General features: G+C 42.7%; 2 protein-coding genes and 1 long non-coding RNA gene across 16 annotated transcripts in view; 2 read left to right on the forward strand and 1 right to left on the reverse strand.

Moving 5' to 3' along the window:
- LOC117900795 (basement membrane-specific heparan sulfate proteoglycan core protein) overlaps window positions 1-6,381 on the reverse strand; it is an 87,791-nt gene extending 81,410 nt beyond the window's left edge. For all 13 annotated transcript variants that reach the window (XM_034811382.1, XM_034811374.1, XM_034811358.1 and 10 more), the window contains exons 1-2: window positions 6,317-6,381; window positions 5,259-5,577 (exon numbers count right to left, since the gene is read on the reverse strand). In XM_034811382.1, coding sequence (XP_034667273.1) covers window positions 5,259-5,378 — 120 coding nt within the window. In that variant the 5' untranslated portion in view covers window positions 5,379-5,577; window positions 6,317-6,381. The remainder of the gene's footprint in view (window positions 1-5,258; window positions 5,578-6,316) is intronic.
- A 4,928-nt stretch (window positions 6,382-11,309) lies between these two features.
- LOC117897799 lies at window positions 11,310-11,895 on the forward strand. The gene is made up of 3 exons (XR_004649108.1): window positions 11,310-11,509; window positions 11,585-11,713; window positions 11,775-11,895. It is a non-coding gene; the product is annotated as an uncharacterized LOC117897799 (long non-coding RNA).
- A 4,344-nt stretch (window positions 11,896-16,239) lies between these two features.
- The window catches only part of LOC117890908 (PDF receptor), a 29,691-nt gene continuing 19,438 nt past the window's right edge, over window positions 16,240-26,492 (forward strand). Inside the window, exon 1 of one of the 2 annotated variants that reach the window (XM_034796034.1) lies at window positions 16,240-17,733. The gene's annotated coding sequence lies outside the window, so the exon portion shown is untranslated. Of the gene's footprint in view, window positions 17,734-18,074; window positions 18,920-26,492 lie in introns of those variants that run through there. The other variant, XM_034796025.1, reaches the window with a different exon arrangement.

A 26,492-nucleotide genomic window follows, 5' to 3' on the forward strand; every position in this document is an offset into this window, starting at 1 on the left:
GCTCCTTCATCAGAGATTGTCATGCTCCAGATGCTGTCTGCCCCATGCCCCATGCCCCTTGCCACCGCCCCATTGCCATGGATGATGCAACCAACTCCCATTCCCCCATCGATGTTGATGGGGAATTTTTTAATTTCCACCGAAATAATAATTTATGAAAAGACACAGCAGGCAGACCCAAAGAGGCAGTCCCATAGGCTGATGTCACCCGCATCATCAATGTGTCGCCAGACGGGGCACACCCTCGGGATCCATTGCCCATTCCACCCATTCCTCATTCCCCCTTTGCCATTTGCCATTCCCCATCCTCGATCCATCGATATTGATTAACGTTCCATGGATCAGGACGCGCTCTCCGAAAAATTTACATTCGCCTGGGCTTAAGTGGCAATCAAAATAAAGTTGATTGGATCTCAATTTTCAATCAATTGAAATGGTTTCCCCATCACATACATCCATCGATTAATAAATGTATCTGTAGCTGTATCTTTAGCTGTGGCCAAAATTGAATTTCAAAAGCGCGCTTCAAAGAGCAGCGACAACCAGTTTTCATTTACTTATCGAAAGATCCACCACTGGATTTTGTTGGGTGTGTGCCATTCCATTCATTATCCGATCCACACCGAGAGATATGGCAGGCGGAAACTAGTTTTCAAACTGAAAAGTCCATGTTTGGGAGATTCATTCCTCTGAAAGTGTTCAGCCATGAAATCCTCTAAGAATGCAAATAATTATTTCCATTTATCGTTAGGAAAATCTATCGATATGGACGTCCCAAAAGGTGTTGAAGAAAACCACAAATAAGAAATATATTTCCGATTCCAGAGATCATTCCGATTTCGATCATAAATCGCTCTATGTGATCCATCGACTTCTGCCCTGAATGTGGAATGAGGGTCGCACCCTTCTCCGATCTATCCAACCATCTGATCCGCCAGTGGAATATCAAGTGCACACAAAATATAAAATTACTCTCCCGACTAAATCCGCCCAAAGATCCACTTGTATTTTTCACACATTTCGCTCGTAAAAAGAAAAATTTGCCTAAATAAAAAATTTAAATGCACATTTATGTGGATTGTCAGTTGTGTGTGTGTTTTATGTTTTGTTTTAGATGACACAATAGAATATATATGCGATTGTGTACGATATACGAGTATGTCTGAAAATTCAACATGTTCTATGATGATGATCCCACACACTAAAAGACGGACGAACGGGTGGACAGACGGACGGACGGAGGCATTCCTGCATTTTGCAATAACTCACAAGGCAAATTGCGACAGTTTGTCCCCCTGCCCCAGCACTGCTACTGGGTATCAGTCTGCTGCTGTTTGCTGCTGCCTTCGGGGTGATAGTTTTTTCTATTTTCAACATTTACGCAATGCAATATTTAAACAATAATTATTGTTCATCCGCCACGAGACTCAACGCAAATGTACGATATATTTACACGCATACAGAGCCACAGATACACAATCCATAGATACTTATGTACGTACAATGGATACAGAGGCATCTCTTTCGAGTGCAAATATTAAACTACAAACAAAATGGGAGGCTATACGTTTTGGCGTTAATATTCATACAGATGGAATGCAATCGAATTGATCAAAAATGGAAAGATAGAAGTTTCCGAAAGGATGGAAAAATGTCAACTCAAAATACCAAGAGACAGAGAAAATACTTCTCTAGGTCTAGTTGTAGCACTCTCGCTCGCTATCCCCTTCTCTGTCCTGTCTTTTGGTGCTCAACAACATGAAATTCCAATGCTCTTTCCTTTTTGTGTGCTTTGTGTCTTGTATCTTTCTATTTGCTGCCTCTTGTACTCTTGTATCTATATCTATTTTTAAACGTTTGCCTCATAGTCTGCCACACCTCTTGCCCCTGCCACACACACAGACACACACACACATACTCTGTTGCAAGGGGGTATTACAAAATGCATGGGGAGGGAATGTGAATGTCTACGTCACTTGTTGGACGACGGCCAGCGACGCGACTCCTTCTAGAAAGAGGAAGGAGGATGAGGAGGATGACTAATGGGCCCCGAAACTCTGTTTGATCGCATGTGGCTGGAAGGCTGACAGCAGGCGGAAGGCGGAAGCCGAAAGCTTATGGCCAATCATTCAATCAAGCAATCATCAGAGGGGAGAGACAGACAGGGAGACAGGGAGATAGGGAGACACTTCAGTGACACCTCTCTATGGCACTTGAATCATCTATAAACATATTCCACTGATAGAATGTCTCTGAACTTGAGATTGAAGTGGCACAACAGAATAGGCAGAGTGTGTGGCAGGGCAGGGACAGGGCGAAGAGCGCAGAGAGCACAGGGGAGTAGTTTTAGTCGCCCTCGCGAAATGGCATAATATTTAAACAAATGGCTCCCATGGCTTTTTTCCATTGAAAAATTGCATGTGTGATGTGTGACGGGGCTCCCGTTGGCAACAGCTACAAAGATACAGAGATACATTAACAACTACACACATACGCAGATACCAAGACACACAGCAACCATGCAGCATGTGTTGATCGAGATGTTGATGGTCCGAACATCTTGTGTCCATATGTTGCACAAACAAACAAAACCAAAAGCCGTGTGGCACACAACAGAAGAAGCAAAAGCAAGAGACCGTGAGGGACAGCAAGCCGAAAAAGATACAAAGCTTTGGATACTCTAACGTGAACGATAAAAATGGATGATGAGCTTAAATCTTTAATATTTTCCCAAAATTTCAAGCAATTTTCTTTCCAAAGTCTTGCAATACCACAAAACTCGAAGCACATTGAAAGAATCAATGTTTTAAAATCGATCATTCTTCTCGTTTGTTAAAAATTCGTAACAACCTCTTTCTGGCCAAGGGTATGTCTTTTTATCTTTTATTTTTCTTTTGATTTTTTGTTGGTGATTTTTTTTCTGGGGATCTGTGGATGATGCAAATATTTTGACAGTTTGTTTGACAGACAAGTGGCATGAGGGAAAGGCAGTGAGAAAGAGCAAGGGGCAGAACGAGAGCGAGAGCAGGCCAATCTGCAACAGCAGATGAGGCACACAAGGGATCTGCTCTGTAGAGGCACATTGTGACTCACAAATGTTTCAATGTAGAAAAAATAGGGCAGGAAGAAGTTTCCAAGGATCTGCACGAGGAAAATATCTTTCTTTTTTCCCCGGTATCTTAGATCGTGTGTCCACCTGTTCGTATACGCAATGGTATAGACATGGATCCACAATACGCATACGCCTTGGCGGATGGGGATGCAGCGGCATTTATCTATGGCACACTGCTGCCTGCTTGCTGCCTGCTGCTGGACTCCCTTTCTGTTGTCAGTGACCCCATTTACAGTAAACTCCGCCTTTTGCTTTTGCCTTTGCCTTTACTTTTGCTTTTCCTTTTGCAGCAAAGTGTGTGATAAGACCCTGGGATGGGGCAGTGGCAGTGCATTCGCGGCATGCGATACTACATTTTTTTATAAAGAAGGAATTAAATGGAATTACAGAGCACTTTATAAGAATTTGGCCCCATTTTAAAGGCTACTTCCGATGTGATAAAAAATTAAAAATGAAAACAATGAAAACACAAAAACAAATCGAAGAGTGAGAAATTATGAGGATGCATCAGCCCCTTCCCATGCATTGTGGTGGCCACACCTGCAGTACATTTGCTACTCCAAATGGATCTTAGGATCATTCTTAGGGATTTCATGACAAAACACTTTCAAAGGAAATTCTCCTGGGTTTTTCAGAATTCAAATGAGTTGCTGCCTGCCATTCTTTGGGAATTTATGTGAATGGATCTGTGGTATTATTCTGGCTTCTGATTCTCTATAGATTTTCTATTATCATCTAAGCAAGCAATACGATACCCTTGAACTCTACAGTTTCCTGGGTACAAAAACCTCGACAGCAAAAACAGACGACAGACGCAACGATAGACAGCAAGTGAATGAAAGACCCAACGAATCAAAAAAATGGACATATATTATATACTGAAATGATTTCGAATGTTAATTTAAGAAATTATTTCATTTGCAAGACAACCAAACGATAGGGCAGGGGCACATCTATGGGCATACTGGGGCGGGCAACATGTCATTAACATGCCCCGTGATAAGGCAAGCAGCCGGTGCCGGTGCCGGTGCCGGTGGCCTATAATCGCGCCGGGCTCATTAAACGATGGACGGAGAGCCCCTCCAAAGACATAGAGCCCCACCCAAGACGTATGTCCCTCCTTATACCCACAAGAGACAGATAGAAATTTAAACAATCAACGCATTCATAATTGGCAAACAAAAAAGTAGACAAATGAGGAATATTTTGGGGACAGTGATAACCCCTCTAGATGACCCCCAATCCGCCAGAGAGCTGCCAAAGCCGCAAGATTTCAGATTTCAGATTTGGTTTGTTTTTGTTTTCTGTCGCCACAAAATCCGGTCTTTTAACAGTGTCCCCCCTCAGCTAACATACAGGAATACATTCCACATCTCTATTAATGTTAATTTCCATCGAAATGTTAATGAGTTTTAAATGAGCATCGAAGACGAGGAGAAAAACTATTTTCAAATCTACTTTTGAGTGGTGGAAAGATGCAACCAATAAATGCTGCTTATGCTAATCTTTTTTTGTTTGTGTGTCATGTGAAAAATAGTTCAAGTTCGTTCGATTCATTCGATTCGTTTTGGGGCACGACATTCGACATTCAACCAGAGAGCAGCCCCAAGTTGTGTCATCATCATCCGAATGAAGCACACATTCGAGAAATGGGGGACATTAATAGTTTAAATCGTTTGATAACCAAAAAACATTTTCATTCGTAAATTTTTGGTGACTGTTTCAATGTAAAAATTACACGGATAAACGTGAATTTTTGATTCAAAGACGGCTGGAAATGTCTTAATAAAAGGATTTATCCTAACAATAAATCTCTAAAAATTTTAAAGCAGTGGAATTCTTAAAGTACTCTATACAAATTGCCAAGGACCCAATTTGTGCGTTTAATGATAGTCAAAGGATACAAATCTTCCTGGCAAAGTTCCAGATTTCATGGAAAATCTTTACATATCAAACGAAATCTCCAAATATCTAAAAACATATGCATCCCTCTTATGTGTACATTCAGATGTATTTGAGGCATATCTCAAGATATCTGTACTTAAGAAATTCCAAGACTCATGATGAACACCAAATACATTTTTTGTTTCTTTCTCGAAAGGGATCGAAGGATGGAAGATGTATCCTCTGTGGCAACTTTACTCACCTTGGCATTGGTGAGCGGCACGTGGCAGGCATTCATTACTAGCGCCACCGCTAGGAGGCGCAACAGCAGTGACATCCGTCCCGTCACGATCCCAGACGCCTGGGACCCGGATGATCCCATCGCTTGTGTGGGGGGCTTAGATTTTACTTTGGTTTTTGAATTTTTGTTGTTTGTTGTTTTTTGGCAGCTTTTACGGTTATAGGTACTTTGTGTGTGTGTGTGTGGGTGTGGTTTTAAGGCAGTTTTCGGTTCGATATTCGATATATTTGATGGGGTTGAACGGTAAACGGTAGGAAGACAGTGGTTTACGGTTATGGCACTGCAAAAACGGAGACAGGAAGGAGCGTTAAGAGAGAGGTGGAAAAACGTGCAGTTCAGCAGAATAGAGAAGATAGGCACAAGCAATGTGCGGTTGGGAGGGGAAATACACATAATCCCGAATCAGCGAAAAATTGTCATGAAATGGAAGACCCGAAAAAGAGCCAAAGAGAGACAGAGATGGTTAGAGTGAGAGCAAGAGGAAAACGAAGTTCCTTAGAAAAGAGCTTGGATCTCGTATCTCGAGAGCCGGATCGGAGCCCCCATTGTAGGGTGTCCTCCAATGGTGAAGTTTTTCGTGTTTATTTTCATTTTATTTCTTGTGCCACTTTTTGGTTTTTTTTTGTGTTCTTTTGTGTTTTACATTTCGCGCGCGTTGATTTTTACACCCGATCCCGCGACAAGAGATCCAAATCCGGTTACCCGGTTCCACTTTATGTTTTCTTCTTTTATTTTTTAGCGAGTCTCTTGATCAAAAAATTTCAAAAATACGAAAAAACTAGGAAGAAAATCTCAAGAAAACACGCGAAAACGGACAAAAAAAAAATTGTACAATTGTTTCTTTCGAGATATATCCTTTTGGAGTGGTTTACGGAGGAGCACTTTGTGGGGGGCACTTGAAAAAAATATAGAACTTGGTGAATATTCTGTCGAGAGTGTGTTGTTGCACCTCCGTGGCAGAAAGGGTCTCAGAGTCTGTGTGTTTTTGTTAAAGAGAAGGGGGGAGAGAGAGAACGCACCGAAAAGTGTGCGACCGCCTCGAACGATGGCGCGCAACCGAATGTGTAAGAACTTTGGGGCTGTGCCTGCGACACCGCTGCAAACGCCAGAGCCAACGCCAACGTTGGCGACGCCGCCGTCGTCGCTCTGCCGCCGAAGACGCTGCCAAGACACGACGAAACACGAGACCAGGTCCGAAACCGAAGCATGGAGCAGCTACAGCGGAGCAGGGCATGGTAGAGGGAGCCCGGCTGGCAGCGAACTTTTGCGTGCTCTTGTTATTGTTGTTGTTCCTGAAAGCCTAACGGCGCTTAAGTGGGTACGGAGACAGCGACAGCGCAGCCAACGCATGCATTTGCAAGCCTGTTGCGTCGAGTGCAACTCCCTCTCTCCCTCTCCCGCTGGTTCGCGGGGCACTCTCTCCCTCTATTTCCCTGACTGTGTGTGTCTGCGTGGGTGTCAGTGCACGCAAAGTCTATAGCGCTTGCTCTTTATCAAGAGCAGGATGCACATTTCGGCTGGCTTCGTGTGCGGGAGGTAGAGAAGCTTCGGGCGGCCACCGCATCTGGCCCCTCACCACCTCCACTCCACACGCTCACTCTGTAGGTCAACTGATAAAAAAGAGCAAGAGAGGGAAGAGAAGCCGAGACTCCGCGAGAGCCGATGCTCTCTACTCATTTCATTTCTTTCTCACCTTTTGGTGATACCTTTTGGCGAAGGAGGGTATGCTGATTCACAGTAGATGTTGGACAAACTCGACGAAAATAAGAGCCACAGAGATAATCGATTTTATGGCACTGAATTGTTTATGGCACCACTTCTAGTCTCGTTAAGATCATTCGTTTGTATGTTTGTATATAATTATACCTAGCTCGCATCATTTTAATGATAATTGTGAGACCATAGCAATGATGTCATCTGCAAAGGAGTATCAAAGGTTCGACACCCAAAGCCCATAACTTGTCTTTGTTTGTGTTTGCTTTTGCATTTGCAGCCGGTTTGGGACGCTTGCTTTGAATTTCACACTGTAAAACGGAAAAGCCGAAAAAGAAACGCTCTCTCATAAGGAGGAAGAAAGCAAGCCAGAGATGGTTCAGACCAATACACAGTTGTTCCTAATTCTATTAGTATTTATAATTTGATAAATATCGAATATTGCCAATAATCGCAAACCTGTAATATTTGATATAATCATTTCAAAATGGTGGGCTATTAATATATTTTCTATTATTTTGAATGATGGTTTCTTTTGATTTTTCTTAATCCGCAGAGTTCGAAATTTCGTATGGCTTTTTTACAAGTGTTCCTATTATCCGTTTTCTGTATAGATTTTCTGCGGTGTCCGTAGTAGCAGGCGGACGGAGATTGGACAGTCAACGACGGTTGTTTATCCCAAAAACAGAAGGAAAATGCAAATGTGAGTGCAACCGAAATGTGTGCAGCTGTTGGGGCTTTTCACATTTCCCGACTCTCTGACCGATCCCAGAATATCTGGTGTGTTTTATTGGTACTTCTCTGTGCGCATCCACTGCATTTTTGAAGAATAACAAAACGACTGATGAGAAGAAGACGACGGAAAACCAATGGTGGGGCCAGTTGCATGTGGAAAGATGGGTCATTGGGACTAAAAAAAGTACATAATTCGTTCCTGTTTTGGTAATTTTTATAAATACATACATTTTTTAACCATTTTAAGTCTAATTTGAGTCTAATATTTCTATAAAAGTTCTCAAAAGTTAGTTGTTACCACATTCACTTGTTTCTGTGTTATTTTTTCGTTTTAAGTAGCATATTTTGGAATGGTAATTCATTCAGAGTCAGCCTAGTTCCATGTAAGCTTTCAGGAACCAAACTTTTTTGTGCATTGAATCTATGTCTTGTATGCTATATACCAATAAAACAATAATATAATAATATATAATATATAATATAATAATATACAAATATGCACATAACATAACATAGCAATATCTCATTTCAATTTGTTTGGAGAAATGCCCCAAAACTGATCGACATTTTAGGTAGTCCGCCTTTGACGGTTGCGAAACCAGTTGACAAGACCACAGAGAGGCGACAACTCACACCACACCACAGAGCACATCCAGACACCCAGAGCATTGCGGCCTTCCCATTGGCGCCGCTGACCCGTTGACATCCCAAAACCCACGCATGCGTCAAGCGGGCCAGCCGGACTTGGAGGTGAATACCCAATGTGGGTCTCGTAGGGAAACGGCCGTCGACCAATCGACACGTTGCGATTTTTGTATGTCAGTGTCGTCGCCCCTTCACACCCTTCCAGAATCCAGAATTCAGAGAATCGAGAATCCAGAATCTAGAATCGAAATCATAAATCCAGAATCGAAAACCGCGTTACCAGTATGCATACACATGTCCAGCTTAGTGGCGCCTTTTGCGAATTGCCACAGCTTCCGTTGTTGATAAACTGTGCGGCTAAAAATACTTAAACACCCAATTATTTGGTTGCCGAAAGATGTGACCGGGTGCCACTATCTCTGTCAGCTCCATAGCTCCATGCCTCCACACTGTATACGGTTGAGTCCATCAGTATCATATTGTGTTCGTATTTGGGACACTCGCCTCAAGAACACACACGCACACATTCGAAAGTAAATATATATAATTTTTTTTGGGGATGTCAAGCGGGGCCACCGCTACCTTATCGCAGAACTCAATGAAATTGGAACAAATGCTGGAATAAATCGAGTGTCGACTCTCCATTCGGTAAAGGTTATCGGTTATCTATGGGGCCGGGAGAAACCCTGACAACAGATTCCTAACAGCGGCGCGCAGCCTTCCAATTGCTGTTGGAATGTTAAAGCCGGCAACCGTACAGAAATTCACCACACCAAAAGCCATATGCCATATCTGGCCAAAAGTTGCCACAGTTTTAGAGCAATATCTGGATGGCACTTGAAAGCTTTCAGTCAAGTCAACTCAAAGCTTTTTCTGTTGTGCTTTTCGTGGGGGCTTTTAAATGCATTAATGGCTGCTAAGTGGGTGAGAGATGGAAATAATATTTCATTTATAATTGTCATTATGCCAAAAGCAAAGTCCATGCGTAACCAAAACGAGAGCCACAGCGTTCCCTTATGCAACCATCGGCAGCGCAGCCTTTTGGAAGGATGCTTTGATTGATTCATTGAAAGGAAAATTAGATAATTGTCAGTCATGTAATTGTGGCATCAAGTCATTCATTCAGAGTTGAAACTCGGCAACGCACATTGGTTCATTCAGAAATGAAGACTGCAACCAAAATCATTGTTTGATTGGTTGGATGCTTCCCGGTTAATTTATTCTGATACATACCTCATATAAGTAATTATTCAACCATTATATCCGTGTCAAGGCTACAGTATAGTACAGTGCAGTCCATAAATAGAACGAGCTTTGGCTATCAAGGCGAATGGTCATGCATTAACGCGAGTGACTTTTGAATAATGTAAAACACACAATTAGTTTCCAATTACAAATACAATAAAGTGGCGAGCGCAGCGAAATGCTGCAGGAAAATCATTTTGCTTTTACCATGTGGCAAGAAGAGGATAACACGTGACTGAAGGAAAGCTGCGGTGGAATGTCGCAGCAAATAGTAAGTATACGAACACCACAGAAATTAAAACGAAAACGGAAACGGAAGCCCCAGCAAGTGGGCAACACAAAATGTGTGAGTACGAGTATATGGGGTAAGGGAAAGTGCCACAAGCCACAAAGCAGTGATCTGAGAGCTGCAGAGGCAGCGGCAGCACCTTTAAAGGGTTCTGGGCCGGTGCGTTTGATGCTGAGAGCTTGGTCGAGAAATTCCAAAGAATTCGATGGCTGAATGCACATTGCAGACCCCACGGACACCGCTAAAGCTTTCAATATTTATTCCTTTTTAAACGGTTTATTTTCGCTGTCATCATTTGTCAAATAAATGGAGTCAACGAAGTACATAGATAATAACCATGGAAATTCTGAAAATAGAACTCAAAGTCTTTCAATCTCAAAAGCCAGTCCTATTTTGTGGGGAAACTCCTTTGACCCATTCAAATATTTTCCTATTTTGAGGTGGTCTCAATGGAAACACCCTAAATTCGTGTCATGAATGTGTGGATTTTGTGGGTTATCCGCAAAAACCTTTGTGTGGAAATTGTATTTAATTTTCATGGCTTTCACAACTTTTATTGATGACCTTTTGGATGACAGCACAGCTGGCCCCCGCAGCCCCCTGAAATCAAATTGCTTTCATTTAATTAATACGAAATGTAATGAAATTTTAATGCCTCAAAAGTAACTGCAAAATGTGACATATTGATGCGGAGAGTGGAATGTATTGGAGACTAAATGCAGACACAAAGCCAAGGCAAGTTTCTGTCTTTAATTAAGCTAAAAGCTAACGAAAAGGTCTTCCCAAACAATTAGCAAACACTTTGGCAACGTGAAGTAAAGTCCTTCTGTCTGTGTATCTTTGTGTCTGTCAGTCAGTGAGTCCTTACCCCCCCAGTCCAAACACACAGGCGACAATAGACGACAAAAGGCGACAAGAAATAACTTTGGACAACAATTGCACAACAATTTGGGGCATGGCCATGTTGAAAGGTGGATTGATTGTCAACCGTGGGGGGGGGAAAGTTTTTTGTGATTTTGGTTGGCTGCTGTTTGGCAACATGCAACTTGTTAACCTGCCACTTGTTTGGCTGCCACTGCAGTTTCTCTACGTTTTAGACATTTTACGCAACCGAGTCCAGTGCTGCTCTATGGATGCAGTGCAATGGATGCACAATAAAAGAGAGCCTAACCCGTGGGCGCTGCCGCATGACGCAAGACACCAGTTGCGTACAATCTATAGAGGATAGATTGATCCACCACAAGCCTCTGCTCCGATAACCCATCGATAATTCCATTTTCAAAGAGCAAAAAAAGTAAATCCAGTTTCTCACAATTCTGTCATCATGTACTCTTTGATTTCTTGATTACATTTCAGAGACAATACAATCATTCATTGACTTCCATTCCTTCAATACACAGCTCAAAATTTAAAAAAATTGTTTTGCTCGAATCTATTAAGTGAAAGATAGTCTAATTTACGCTCAAACATGGACGAGCTTTATCCGGTAATGCGCGAGTTTATGGTCGTTTGTATAACAGCATTTATTGACGGCCTGAACATTGCCATAAACTTTTGGAGTGGCATGGACGCGTACACCCAACAGGTAAGCACAATGCTCCTGATACCCTACAAATCCCTCCCCTGCTGAGCTGAGCTTTTGGCATTGTCTCTCCCCCAGCCGAAAGACTGCAATTGCAGCTGCACTGAAACCCCAAGCGACATGCAGCAGCAGGAACCAGCTGTTGATGAGCTATAAACGGAGGACAGGCCACGCCACAAAGTTTGGCGCAGAAGCATCAAAACCGAGGTGAGCTGGACACAACAGATCTTAGCCCACACTCCTTAGCTAACATTCACATGATCCTTAGCCAACACTCGCTTTGATCCTGAACCACGGTGGATTGGAATAAGTGGACACCATTTTTCATACAAAACTTTAGATTAACCTTTCGACTAAACCACAAGAAAAAACGAATTAAATACAAATTAATATACTACATAATATAATAATAATATATAATACAATAATAAATATAGCTGGAAATTAATTGTGAGTTCAAAAAAGAGATGGTTCTTCAGGGTTTGGTGAGGGTCTCCCAGGGATCGCCTGTGGCTCGTAAATTACGGCAGAGTTCCCTCCCTAAGATTCTCTACTTAATTTTGAGCTTTCGGAGCTTTAACCCTCTATTAAAACTCATGCGATGCACTCAGCTCTCACTCAATCGAAATGGCTTTGATGATTTAGCGCCGGGCCATGGCCCCAAGGCCCCCGCCACCGCAATTTGTGCAGTTTTCGCCATTTGCTAATTTATAATATCCAAGCCCATAATAAACATTCAAAGACAACAGCTGACGGTGGATTATTATTCATCAAAGGCCGAACATGCTGGAGATGATTTCCATTAATGGCAAATCCGAAAATAGATTTCTAGGAGCCACTACGCGGCGCCACTTGTGTATACCACGAAGCTTGAATACTCTGTGATCACATGAATTAGGGGCCTCTGAACTCTGAAAGGGCATTGCAATTTCCTATCCGGTCAGCGCAGTAGAAACTCCATAGAGTTTTGTTCCTATTATCCCTGTGTTATACTACCATAAATACCAAGTGGAAAAATATTGCTGCCACCGATGAATGGTTGGTTCTGTTTTCCCGTTTTGGTTTATGCACAAAATACTTACTCCCCGTAATGCTCGCATGGTACTCGGGTATTTTGTTGTTTGACCGGCTAAATGAAGATTTCCTCTACCCCACCCAACATTTTGTTGTGTTTATGTTTATTTGCTGCTCAGGTAATTAAAAGGCAATCAAAAGGCAAATAGATTCTCGAACTTTGGGGCACCTGTGCCACGGTCTCTCTCTATCTCTCTCTCTCTCTCTGACTGTTAGTGTTCTATCTCTTGCTGTATTTTTCCGTCTCTTTTACTCTTGGCCTAACTTTTGCTGTGGTACTTGTCAACCATTTGGGTGCTAAACGAGAAACGATAAAAAAGGCACAAAAGAAAATCAGTGGGAGGCGTCGAACTATGGATACCCTACATATGCTTTCGCCCATAAATGGACAATAAAAGCTAACCAAGAATACTAAAACAAGAAAAGAGTTCTTAAAGAAGTCAAGTTATTTCAAGTGGCAATGTTTTGGATGTGATTTGGAGGAATAATACCCATAAAGAAGATCATAGCACATGTCTCCATTCAATGGCAACATTCCATATACCCATCCATGGCCTGGAATGGATGTGAGAGCGGTACAAAAATATTCTGCTTGCTGTCGGGCTAATAAATGTTTTCGCTGTAAATCTAAACAAAACAGAAGCAACAGCAAAAGCAAACGCAGAGCAGAAGCAGAGAAGAAGCAGAACTAAAGAAACAGAAGCAAAGCTGAAGCAACAGGGTAATAAAAATGCGATTTTTTTTTGGGTGTTCGTTCGTTTTTGTGCTTTGTTTTAATCTAAACAAATTTCTGTTGCCAAACAAACTGACAACTGACAGTCGTAAAAATTGTATACCAAAAGCATAACGAAGGCCCGACATGCCCGCTGCATACCCTATTCTGCGAAATGGCACCAACCGCATTATCAGAAGAGTTATGGAAAGACTTGACAATGTATGTAATTGTCGTCTGTAATTAAGCGCGAAGAACCTTGTATTAATCCACCGAAAAGTCATACCCGGAAATAGAATTTGTAAGAACAGTTGTAAATACTTGACAGAAATTTCCACGAGCCAAAGAACTCACTTCAATCTTTAAGTTTGCAGTTGTCTTGCGAGTGAAAGTCAAAGGAGTGCCCAGGAGTTGCAGCAGCTGTGGACCAAGGACACGCCGCTGACAGTCAATTTAACGGTTCATTTGCACAGGAAGTTTCCTTTTTGCTCCATTTTGTTTAGTTCTGCTCCTCCGCTCTACCTCTATATTCTCGACTCTTGTCTGTTCTCTGCTGTGATTTGGAATGGCATAGAGCGAGCGGAAATTGCATCAGCGGAATGCAAAAATACCCAGGAGTCGCAGGATGCCGAGGCACTTACCTAAATATTGAGAACTGCATCAAAATCAGTGCACGGAATCGAAATAAATCGTTATATGCGCTCACTAAAATGTAAAAGTACTTACAAAAATGACAGAAAGCGGGAGGTGGTACAGATATTTAAATAAAGAGTGAATTTGAAACCAAAAGGGTTGGGGGGGTGGGGTAAGATAAGTTGTGCTGGAGCTGCCAGGGTAGGGCTGTGTGGCTGGTGAAAGGTGGCAGATGGCAGGTGGCTGCAGCGGCCTTTCATGGCGCTGACGATGATGAGAATGACACAGAATAGCGACAGATTCTGATTATTATAATGCACGCAAGCGTTTCGCTCCACTCACAACAGCAGCAGCAACACCAACGGGCAACAAAATATGTGACACAAACCGAAACAACAAATACACTAGACTAGCGAAACTCAACCCCCAATGAGTTACTCCTGTTTCGATGCCAAATGCTCTTGAAATTAGTTCTTTAGGCATAAAAATATATTTAATAAATACATAAATATTATGCAGAAATATTGCAGAAAATTTCATATAATCACAAAAATATCTTCATTTGGTTAAGTTTAGATAACTCTCCATAAAAAGATATTTCTGGCTTTGAGCTATGTTTATAACATGCCGCCCACTCGAGGGCTATGCAATGCTTTAGTTGATTTAGATTTTCATTCATCTGAATGGTTGGGAGCCAGCTGTAGGGCAGGAGAACATGGGTATGAGATGTCGCCAGCTGCGTTACCTTTTGTTTCATTCATCCTCTCGTACCCTGGTCATGCCTTGGGTATCTGGGGGCGAACATCTGCTTGTTGCTGTAACGGAATGACGGTTATCCATCGCCAAATGTCAAATGGCAACTTCCAACTGCCAAATGGCAAGTGCCACCTGCCACTGACTCAATTAGTCGGCACCTTGTCCGACTCTATTTTTAATTTCTTTCAGCTTTGTATTTCCTTTAAATTATCTCATGCTAGTATCTTTCAGTGCGGAACTGTCCTGCTTCTTTGCTGCTCTTTGAATTAGTTGGAGGATATCACAATGTACTTCGTGCAGGGCAGCCTGTTATTGCAACTAGAAGAATGAATAAAAGGTTAAAAATATCATTTGGGTTTTGCATTAGCTGCTGAAAAGGATTAAAACTATGGAAAAATCCAACCATTTATAAGCATTGCACAAGACCTCTTACGAGTATTCTAATCATTCGTAGACAATCAATCTCAGAATCGATTCAAAAACCAATTTAAACGATGAGCCCGCGATAGGGTTGCGTAGAACAGGAGGTAATCGTTACAAAAACCAGTTAAATCTGGTACCTAAAAGATGCGAATGCATCTGAAAAGATTGTTGTTCTACATATTCCCCAAGCACATTTCTGTTCCATGTTGCTATCTTGTTGCAGTTGCACCTTTGCCTTGTTGCTTGTTTTGTGTTGTAGTATTTTGTTCTTACTTCTCTCTCCCTCTCTCTTTGTCTTTATTCAATGTTTGTTATTGTATGTAGATGTAGAAGTCTCTCGATGTTTTTATGCACCGTGAAAAATGGAATGACGAATGCATTGTGTGCTCTCTCTGCTCCATGTTGATGCTGGCAAATGCATCTCAATTTCTCCAAGTGCACTTGTTGCTTCTCATTACAGCATTCCGCCGGCATGGAATCTTCTTTTGGGTGGGCACCGTTTGCAGTCGTCTCTCATTTCAATTTCAGTTCCATTCCGACACTCAGCGACGCCTGATCTCAGTGTTCCCTCGGGCCCCACCACCTGCAGGCCAACAAATTTCCCCTACGGTTTCCCCTGCCCCGCCCCCGCGTCTAAGTCGTCGGGCGTGTAAATAAACGCAGAGAGGAAAAAATAATTAAACAAATCTGTAAATAATATTTGCATCAGTGCCCCAGATAAGCCGGGTATAAGTCGCTGATAGATAGAGGTGATAGAGGCAACCCATGGTTCAGGGTCGCGTTCTGGTTCTAATGGCAGTCGCTGTGACAATACAGTGAATGATCTGTTGAGCGGACAAACAACAGCTGCTACAGTATAGCTTAGCAAAGTATTTGGCATTGGCTTTAAAGCGCATTTAATTGCTCTCCAGGGTGTGCTCCAGCGAGTGTTAAAATGTATCTAAAATCCTTTATACTCTCCTCTATTTTTCTCACTGTGTTTCCTCTTAGAACTATTCTCCTCGCCTATTGCTGTCACTCGTAACTCTTCGGATTTGCCTTCCTGATTTCTGATTTCAGCCAAAACAAACACCACGAACGCGAGTTTCCATGAATGAGCGGCGCATCTAGTATTGCTGGTGCTCTGGCATTTGATTTATGAGCATGCTGGGCAGCATCAGCCCCATATTTCCTCCACGCATTGCATACAGAGGGGAGTGATGGTGGTTCTTGGCAGTCAGATGTTCCGTCAGCCACTGACTAGTAATTAAACACTGCAGGCCGCTGTTGGCACAGTTTTTTCTTCCAATTTGTATACACTTCCAGCGGTTCGGGGCTGTTGGTTGGATAATGGCAGCTCAGAATAGTTGTGGCGTGAACAGCACTTGGATTTGTATACAAAAATTCCACTAAATCTTACAGTGTGGAGAGCCTTACCCTGGCAAGTGTACATGAGACATTCTCTAAAGGGTATTTGGTGCTTCGGCTAGACCAAAGCCCAGGCACGTCTCTTGCTAGTTTTTCCTTTCATTAGGTCCAGCGCTGAAATAAAAAAAAGCAAGTGGCAAATGCTTGTGTAGACGCAGCTGCAGGCGCCTGAGATACCCTGTAAGGGACTTAAAGAGTCGAGCAGGCGCAAGTCCGAATATACTGGAAGGCATATCCTATATACAGGACAGGCAAATGGGCAAAAGGAAACGGGAACGAAATGTGAGGGAATGTGAGTGTAACGAAACGAATCGAAATGAAATGAAACGAACAATGAGTACGAATAGGAGACGCCTTGCCACACCCCATACCCCATACCCCATGCACCATGCCCCACGCCACACGCCAAGAGATGCGAGGAGCGGAAACGTGACTAGGCCAATGTTAAGGCCACTGACGTCGGTCGGTCGGTTGTAACTCTTGTGGATGCTGCAACTGTGCCGCCGTTGTGCCTGCCACACATTGACGTGGGCACATATCTCCGTGTGCCTTTGACAGGCAGATTGAAACGCGCCCAAAATACTCTCCTGCTCGTATGCGGAAGATATGTGCTGCGGACGGGTGGCCGCTTGCCACATAGGAAATAAAGTGTATGCCTATATATAGAGAGTAAAACTGCAGGCACAGCCAGAATATGGCTCTGGTACTGAGCTTCCGGAAGTCCGGGATTCTGGGGGTGCAGCGCTGGCAGGATCCGAATCTGCGTTGCAAGTGGCAATATAATTCACCGAACGTGCGCGCTCATTGACATCAGCAGAGTGGAGCCCAAGGGATGTTGGGAACCAAGACTCCACTCAACTAGGATTATACATACGTCCAAAAAGCAGGCAACGCTTGGGTGGAGGCGGCACTAATAATATTACAGATCCATTCAACGGTATCCTAATAGTTCCCACAATAATTCGTTTGGGTTATGGATGCCCAATGGCTTCCACCCATAAACTAACCGTTGAAATTTAAATAAACTGTGTGAAACTTTAGCGAAATATTCATAAAACCGCGAGACACAAACAGCTGTTGAGGCGGATCATGGAATAGTGCATGGCTACTTAAAGGATTACAAGTGATTGCAAGCCCGTGGCCAGCAAGGCCAATACCCTGTGCGAGAGTTTAGTGAACCCGCGAGGGAGCAAGCGAATAAACAGAGGCCGCATGGTGCCAGGTAAGCGAAAGGACAGACGTTGCTTCTTCTTCCTTGGCGCTGACTGTTGCCTACATTTAAGGGGGTCTTTGGGACCCTTAAATAAAAAAAAAACAGTGCCAACTCGATTACATTGCAAGTGGAGAGATATTTGCTTTGCAGTGACCATGGAGTTACTTAGAGTGCGGCAGCGCCCTTCGGTCAGTCTTGGGCTTCTGCCTGGGTTCCGCTTCAGCTTGGACCACTTCGGACCAACTGGTTCCCATACCTTCCATAACAGCAATATTACTATCAGGATAGCACCACCTATTGAAAGAGATTTTGATGTTTTGGTTTTAATTTGCATTTTGACGAATTTGCATGCGTTTGTATTTGTATTTTCTGTGTGCATTCGCATGAGTGTGCGTTTGTTGTAACCGGGAATTTATTTTCACTTTTATTCCACCGCCGCCTGCCTTGCCTGACCTGCCGTACAACTGTAAACAGTAAGCAAAAAGGCAAACAAACGGTACAACTTACAATGCAACCAGTGTGAGAGAGAGCGGTCAGAGGGGTGTCCAACAGCGACAGACACAGTGACATAGAGAGAGAGAGAGTGCGAGAAGAGAGCATGCAGCTAAGCTATCGCTTTGGCCGTTAAATGCAGGCAGTTGCACCCGCACACGAGAACGAGCACGAGCACGAAGCACGAAACACGCTATGGCATGGCCAAAACGGCAGACAGAGAGATGGAGATGGAGATGAACTCGCACGTGTTCGTGCGCTGCTCGTCGGTTTGGCTGGGTGGTGCTCGTCGGGTGCGGTGCCGTCATCGGGTGCCGTGGTAAAGGATAAGTTGCTCAGATGCTCGCTAGATTCTGTCATAACGGCTTTGGCATTCGTGGCGCACGCTACGAACCAGAAGCATCGCCAAGTGCACAGAGATAAAACCGTTATTAGTGGTTATTCTGTTCAAATATTGTGTGTTTGGAAAACGTTTTTCAAAGTGAACAAAAAATCAAGTAATTTATTGATATCTTTTTTTTTTGTGCTCGCGAGTGTTACAAAAATATTACAACTTCTAAACGAAATAAAAGCTTACAACAAATAGTTCCAATCCCATAAACCATAAAAACTGGAACTGTCCAAATATATTTGAGAACCAACGAACAGCAAAAGAAGACCAGCGCCAAGAGCCGGACAGCTAAACGCCAGAGGCCATAGTTGGGTGAGTGTTCTGTTATCCAAAAGGCCTAAAGACTGTTTAAACAGTTGAAATGCCAATTACCATTCCAGAGATAAAAAAAAACAACGCAATTATTTGCCCACAAATTAACAGAAATGTTTGCCCAAAGTTCCATGAATATGTTTTCCCATTTATGGTTTTTGCTTTTGTTAAATGCCGGCTATTATTCATGGCCCGCCCGCCCTTTCTTGTGTGGTAATACTTACATATAATAATCAGTGAAATCAAGTGATGAAAGTACAAAGTTCAGAAATATTGACAGTTGTTTCATTCACGATTGAAGTGTTCCTCGACGTGTCTCGGATTTTCAGAAATCTTGCCATTAAAACTGACTTAGTTTGTCTTTTCCCTACTGCCGCATTTCCAGTTTTTGTTGAAGCACCTTTTCTGCTAGGTTTCATTGTAAAAACTGAAGTTGTTTTGAAACCAATAATGTTGGGATTGAAAATCTTGCGCAGCTTGATTTATTTGTGAAGTATTGAAGAAACATTTTATGCCTTAGATTTTGATTTAGAAACTATTTCAGTCAAACATTAAAATGCAGTTGGCTCAAAACTCTTTATTGTCTCTTGAAAATAGTTATTAATATAATCTTTGAATCGTGTTATTCCTTTAAAAGGTACTTTTTGTTTCTTTATTTATAGTCCAAATAGAAAATTTATTGCGCTGTCCATGTCATAGCTTGTTGTGGGCATTGTGGCATACCACAAAATGCATCCGCAGATGCCACTCTCAGTTCTAAATATTTATATGGCAGCGGAACAGAATTTACTTGCAACTCAAACTGTTTAATGGAACGTACGCTGGCATAGGGTATCATGGAAAGCGGGAAAGTTTGGCCAAATTTGAGCTTAAGATTATAGATTTATACATTTTTTTAAGTACCTGAAGGAAATTCAGGGTATTTGCTTCTTCCTTTTCTTTTCCTGCTCTACAATTTTCAGTGGCATATCTATATCCTAATCATTTGCGAACCAAATATTTACTCGTGCCACTCACTGTATAAATATCTAGGGTTCCGTTCGTTCCCATTGTGTGATAAATACTCCCACTCCACTCCACCGCCGAGACCGTTCCCATTTCTATTTTCCCCATTTCCTCAATCCCAACAGACACACACAAAAAGAAAATAGAATTGCATTCATTTTTCCTTCTGCTGCCTTCATCTGCATCGTGTATATATGGCAGGATGTGGAATGCCCAAGACTCAGGACCAAGACCAAGACCAAGACCAACCCAAGAAAGGAAACGACATTTTGTATTTATATTTCGAGTGCGAGTGTGCGTGTGTGTGTGTGTCTGTATGTGTGGGGTAGCATCGGTCTGTTTATATGTGTCTGTGAGTGTCTGTGTATATTTGTATCAGTCTGTGCTCGTTAGCAGTGTCCAAAGTGTCGTCGTGAAGTGTTTTTGTGCTGCTGTACTGCAGCAGCGCCTTTAAGCGGCCCTGACTTTCTAATGAACTGCAACGGTGGACCGACGATGGACGACCGCCAGGGCACATGTTTCATCATCTGCTTCGTCACCTCCTCCACTCATTATTGGAACAGACTCAGACCCTTCCCTACCCCGGAGTGCCCAACGGGTGGTGCTTAAACGTTCTCGGAATCAAATTGTGCTACTTGCGGCAGGCACTGTCACATCTGTTCCAGGAATCTAACTGGGTCCTGTTTTTGGGGCCACGGCAGGGACAAGGAAATGTGAATGGCACCATTTACCACTTTTCGTCATCGTCCACAAACCTCAGAGCTAAGGAGGAGGACTGCAGGCGAGGCACAACTAAAATTTCTTGAATGCAACGACCCATGGATGCGGATGCGTTTTGGCCTCCGGCTAGTGGTAGCTAGTGTGGGGTGGGGGGACGTATGCGTAATGTGCAAATATTTCCCACTCTCCGTACAATTTGTTTATCGCCCGCTGGAGCTAGTGTCTAAACAAAGAGCGGAACGAAGGGGGCATAAACAAAATGCTGCGAGTACGCCCCGCCCCCACTGGCTACGATTGTGAACAAATGAACAGCGGGAGACTCGTGTGTGCGGATACAGTGAACACTTGATTTGGTGGGACAGCCCTCTGAATAGCAAGAATAAAAGAGTGAGACGGATCTACCATCATCTTGGGCAGAAACCAATGAAAAAAAAAACATAAAATATCGTAAAATGTTGCTGGATATTTATCCATCATCGATCTTTCTTTAGCATTTATGTAGCTGTCAAGTTCTTTAGGCTTTAGCTCAAATTTATTGCACTTTCTATTTTATATCTTGCGATATTTTTTTTGGAAAGCTTCTTCGCTTTGGATGATTCATTCACACACACTTTTCACTGTTTTCCCGCAATATAATCGTACTCGAGACTACCTATAGAAATCTATATTAAACGATATATTAAACATATGCATCGATAAATTATAAATATAAATTATTTATTAGACTTATTTCGGAATGGATTTCGGTGATTTTTATTACATTTTTGCTGCCGTTAATAAACTTTCATGTGATGAGCCCTCGCTCCTCTCGCCCCTCTCCCATATCCACAAAACACGAGACAGGGCATATCTGAGTGGAAGAAACAGTTTTTGAAGCTTAAATTGGTTGAAGCCAAAGCAAGGGATCTGCATAAAGTTGAAGCCAAGCCAGAAGAATATTTCAAAAAATGCAATCATGAAAAATAGAATCCTGGCAGTTGGATGCAAAAATTTTTAGTTGCATTTTATTTTAATTTTTTTGTGTAAGGCTTTGAGGGAAGAGTTTGTGCGGACTTTGGTCGCTATTTAAAGCTTTGCTTTGTCCAAAGTTTGAATTTTGTTCGAACGCGCTGCCAGACTTTACGAGGGCGTGCTGAAGAGTGTTGCAACGTTTTATGATGATCAAAGAATGGAGTCAGAATAAAGCCGCAATTCAAAAAGATTCCTTCTGAAGAGCTGCTTCACAGACCATCAAATGCTAATATAATTTAACGAAATTTAAAGAAATTAGCTGCTGATAGTAATCTTTGTTAGGGGTTTGTCTTTTGCATTTCGTTTTAATTACTATTCCGTTTCCAGGGATTCTACACATTTCTTATTAAAACCAATCCACGCAGTTTTTTTTGTCTCCTACTTTCGACCTTTAGGTTCCAGGGAAAGCAAAGGAAATCAATCATTTTGTAATTGCCTAGTAGTATCCGTATCCCCAGATACCTTTGGAGCGAAAGCCAATTAACATTTAACCTTTGTTCTATTTTTGTATCAGAAAAACATTGCATTGCCCCAGCTCTTGAAAAAACCTGAAAATAAACACCATGTACGGCGAGCATCTGGATATGGCGTAGGAATATATAAAACACAAATTAAAATCCGTGACCTTGAAATTCGATTTAGTTTTTTTGTTGCGTTCGTATGCAGCTGACAAGTGTTTTTGTGTCCCTCCACGACTTTCGATTTTTAATCAAATGACATTTTATATATCGCCCACAAAGCGAATTAATGTTTTGATAGTTCCGTGGCACAGAGAGTGTCCAGACACTGTGATGCTCATTGCAAAGTGTGATGCAGGGCTGCCTCCAAATTTCCAGCTTATAATAATCCAGAAAAAGCTGGCACCTTTCTGCAATTTTAAAAGATGTAGAAGACATTTACATATACTCGGATACTCATCTTTTCTGAGTCGCACATCGCCATCGATGGCTATTCTTTTTGCTGTTGCTGCTGGGCTTTTGGTGCTGCCCTTCCGGCTGCACTCACGCACAATTCACGCATTCAGACATGAATCGCATATTTATTGGTTAAAAATCGCCCTAAAAGCAATCAAAAAGTCCATGGGCATGTTGTTGTTGAAACAATAAATCAATTAGATGTATAATTTATTTTTGGCATTTTTTAATGAACATAAAACTTGGTGAAGAGTAAGTGAAAACAGAGCAAAAAGTATGTCTGGGTCGCTTGGCAGCAAACGTTTGATTGGTTTAGGGGTACCGTTGGACTTTCCCTTTTTTCCCCAATGGCTCCTCAAATTTGAAAACCGGCTCTTTGGCACCAAATGAAGCCAGCAGCAGCATTCTGCCATCTCCTGAGATGAATGGGGGAAACTGTCGAGCACATTTCGAGCCACCGGATGCACATTTCCAGGCGGAAGCCAGCCGCCATGAAATATTCACAAGAATAACTGAAAACTGAATAATAGGGTTGGATGGGCTGTGGTAGGGGCAGTGGTAGGAAATCGATCTGGCAGGCGGAACCAGTTGAATAAATCATGACTCGATTCGTGGTCACAAATAAATCAATTCGATCAACAATTGAATTACGATGGTGATGTTTGTTTGTTTGTTTTGTTTTTCTTGGGTTGAATGGAATTATTATAAAATTGCAGCTCTGTGCAGTTTGTGGGAACAACAAGGGAAAGTTTATTCCGTTAACAGTCCCTTGGTGATTTTGGATTTTCCCTTCCTATCTAGGAAACTATTTTGCTTTACCGTTTACTTACCGTTTCCCTGCTTGCAGCCCTGTGGCTTGAAATGCAACCCTGTTTTGCGCCAATGGTGTTGCATGTCGTCATCCTTAAACGTTCAGTAAGTGCACCCACTGAATACGAAAAGGAAACAATTTGTTCAACCGTCATAATAGTCGCATAGTCGTCCACTAGGATCGTAGGTCGCAGGTAGGTCAAATGCACGCTTAAACCCCACTGCACACATGGGGGCTCAGTGTCATCCGTGGGCCATCAATGGATTAAAGTTCATTCAGGAAGAACTACAAATTAAAACGCGACTTTGCACATCAGAATCCTGCATCCTTCCTCGTTCCTTGCCCTCTTGTGTGACGTGGCATGTTGGAGTGCGTCATGTAAAAGGATGTCAAACACTCCTCTGCATGATCTGTCGATGTGTCACGGGTTGCGTGGGGCGGTGGCATGCAACATACATACATACATACTCATATGACAGACTCTCGAAACGTGTTCTATTCGTATTTGTTGCTGCTCTTGTTGTGGCAGAATGTCAGCTAAGTCGGCTTAGCGGCAACACAAACACACACACCCACACTGTGCGACACACACACACACAAACACAAACACTGCCGCACGTAGCCTAAAGATGGAGGCGTGGCATTGGGGTGCCTTCAATTTATTTGCGCATTTGAGCGCATTTACAACGAAATCTCGACGCCAAAGGCGATTGTGCGGTTCAGTCGAACGCATACATTTTTATGCATCTGTATGCTCGGCGTGTGTGTGTGCGGGTGAATACACAAAAAGTGGCGCCTGGAGTGCCTTGCACCCACATAGTACCAAACGTCACAGACGACGCGTCGTCGCCTAATCACTGTGCGAGTCATCACCATCCCTGACTTTCACTCTTCCACAATTTAAATTCCAGGAGCTGCAGTATGTACTGAAAGAAACACGTGACACGCGTCATGCGGCAGCGGCACTCAGTCAACGAGTGGCCATTCCATTGGCTTTCGTTATGGAATTTCCTTGGAATTTCTTGGCACATTTTCTCTGAGTGGATTTGTCGTGAAATCGTAATGAAGTCTCTGTCGCATTGCTCGTTATGTTTTGCACTTTCTTTTCGAAGATTCTATTATTGATTTTCATTGCACATTTTACACACAGGCAGAGGGAGAGATAGACCCAGATTCACCCACTTGAACGTCCCCCCCGCATCCACAGGACATGTTACATATGATTATGGCATACTTTTACTTACTTTTATATTTCGGGGAGACACACAGCCAAAAGCACTGCAACTGCAGCAGCCGCCACCGCCGTTGGCTAAGAAAAAACCCGATGACGAACAGGCAAAGAACGACATCCTCTCTTCTCGTCCTTTTCTGACTCTAGATTCTTGGCTTTTGTGTGCGCCCTCAGGCGTGCCCATGCCATCCCCGCCAAGAAAGTGTTTTTACAGAGGGACGGCACAAGATTCTGGTTTATTTTTGTTGACACAGATTTAGGAATTTCTTTGACACATTTATTGATTCAAATACAAATTTTTAGTGCTCAAATACAAAAAAAACACGCACATTCATTGGATCATTGGAACGTTTTGCATGAAAAATTAAATTCAGCTGATGTTGGGGGCTAAAAGTAGGAGTAAGTCAACGATGAGCACGCGGAAAAAAAAACTGGCTGCTACACATGTGTGCTCATACATACATATGTGGCCACATATATTCGTTATAACCAACTGCATATATTCAAGCTCGCAATCTAATACCGCTCGAGAGCGCTGTGGATCGAGGTAGCGAGCGCGCAAGAAAGCGCTAACAGCGCGCTGTTAAAGAGGAACTCTAACAGTGAGTTGTTAATTTAAAACGCGCTGGTAAGAAATACCGCTGACAGAACGCTGTTAACGCGCTAACAGCGAGCCGTTTTAAGGAGAGCGATAACATACTGTTAGCCCGAGTCATTAACAGCGCTGTTGGCCTGTTGCAGCTGCAGCCCTGCAAATTTTAACAATAAAATTTCTGGCACTTTTTATGTTGTAGTTGAAGGTAAAGTCAGTTTTTAAGCTATTTTTCCCTCGATATATGTTTGTATATACCATCAGAGTCACATGCATCAATGCAATTGTGCAATGTGCATTTTCCTTACACACTCATTAGCGGAGTTTAATATTGTTGGAAATGTCGATCATTCCCCTCAATAAGTAGCTGCAACATTGCAATGCTCCATTGGTTGCTCCATTCTGACATCGCTTGTTGTCATTGCATTGCTCTATGCGAGTGGCATGCCAATTATCCAGCTTAGACCCTCTAATTGAATCGACGCCACACTTAGGGCTGCCACACTTCCTGCCTCCAATTGTGATCCATGCAGCTGTCCTTGATGTTGCGACATGCCACTCAGCGCAGCACATGGCATAATTGGCAAATTGCAATTGCCAGGACATCAAAGATGCAAAACGACAATGACAAAAGTTCAAATGGCAACTCATCAGTGGCAACAGAAGCATTTCATTTCCCCTGGAGTGAGGCTGATTAGAAGTCAATTACGAATACGAATACAATTACATGACCATGCCACCAATTTTTGTATACATGTTGCCTTCACCATCTGGAATGCATACAGTAGCAGCTGCCACACATTCGCATAGTTTAAGTCTTCTTTGGAAAATATGGCGCTTGGCTCTTTCAACCGGCAGCCGCTAATTTCACTCAACCTGCCTGCAGAAATTTGCATACGACATTATACGGCAGGTGTGCCACACGATGCAAAACTCTCACCACACACACACATACACAGGAGCACTTTAGGCCACTCATAACCAATTCCCTTTTGAGGGCAAGAGCCAAACTCTTCAACATAATTTTGCCACAATCTTTGAGGGTCTCAAGGCTTGCAGCTCTGGGCGGGTAAAGTGTTTAAATTAGGAATAATATTCACAGGCGATTCAATGTATTTATGCCTGGAAGGTGCTCTCACATCCTTTGCCTTGGCCAGACTGTTCTTCCTTTCAATTAACTTAATTCCTTCAAATTTATGTGTGATTCGGTCAGCAATTGGAAGCCCAATGGTGAGCGATTTAATCTGTGACTTATCCTTTCGCTCCCAGCTTCACTCTGGCACAGCTCT

This window comes from Drosophila subobscura, chromosome A (assembly GCF_008121235.1).
Source record: "Drosophila subobscura isolate 14011-0131.10 chromosome A, UCBerk_Dsub_1.0, whole genome shotgun sequence".
Lineage (NCBI taxonomy): Eukaryota > Metazoa > Arthropoda > Insecta > Diptera > Drosophilidae > Drosophila > Drosophila subobscura.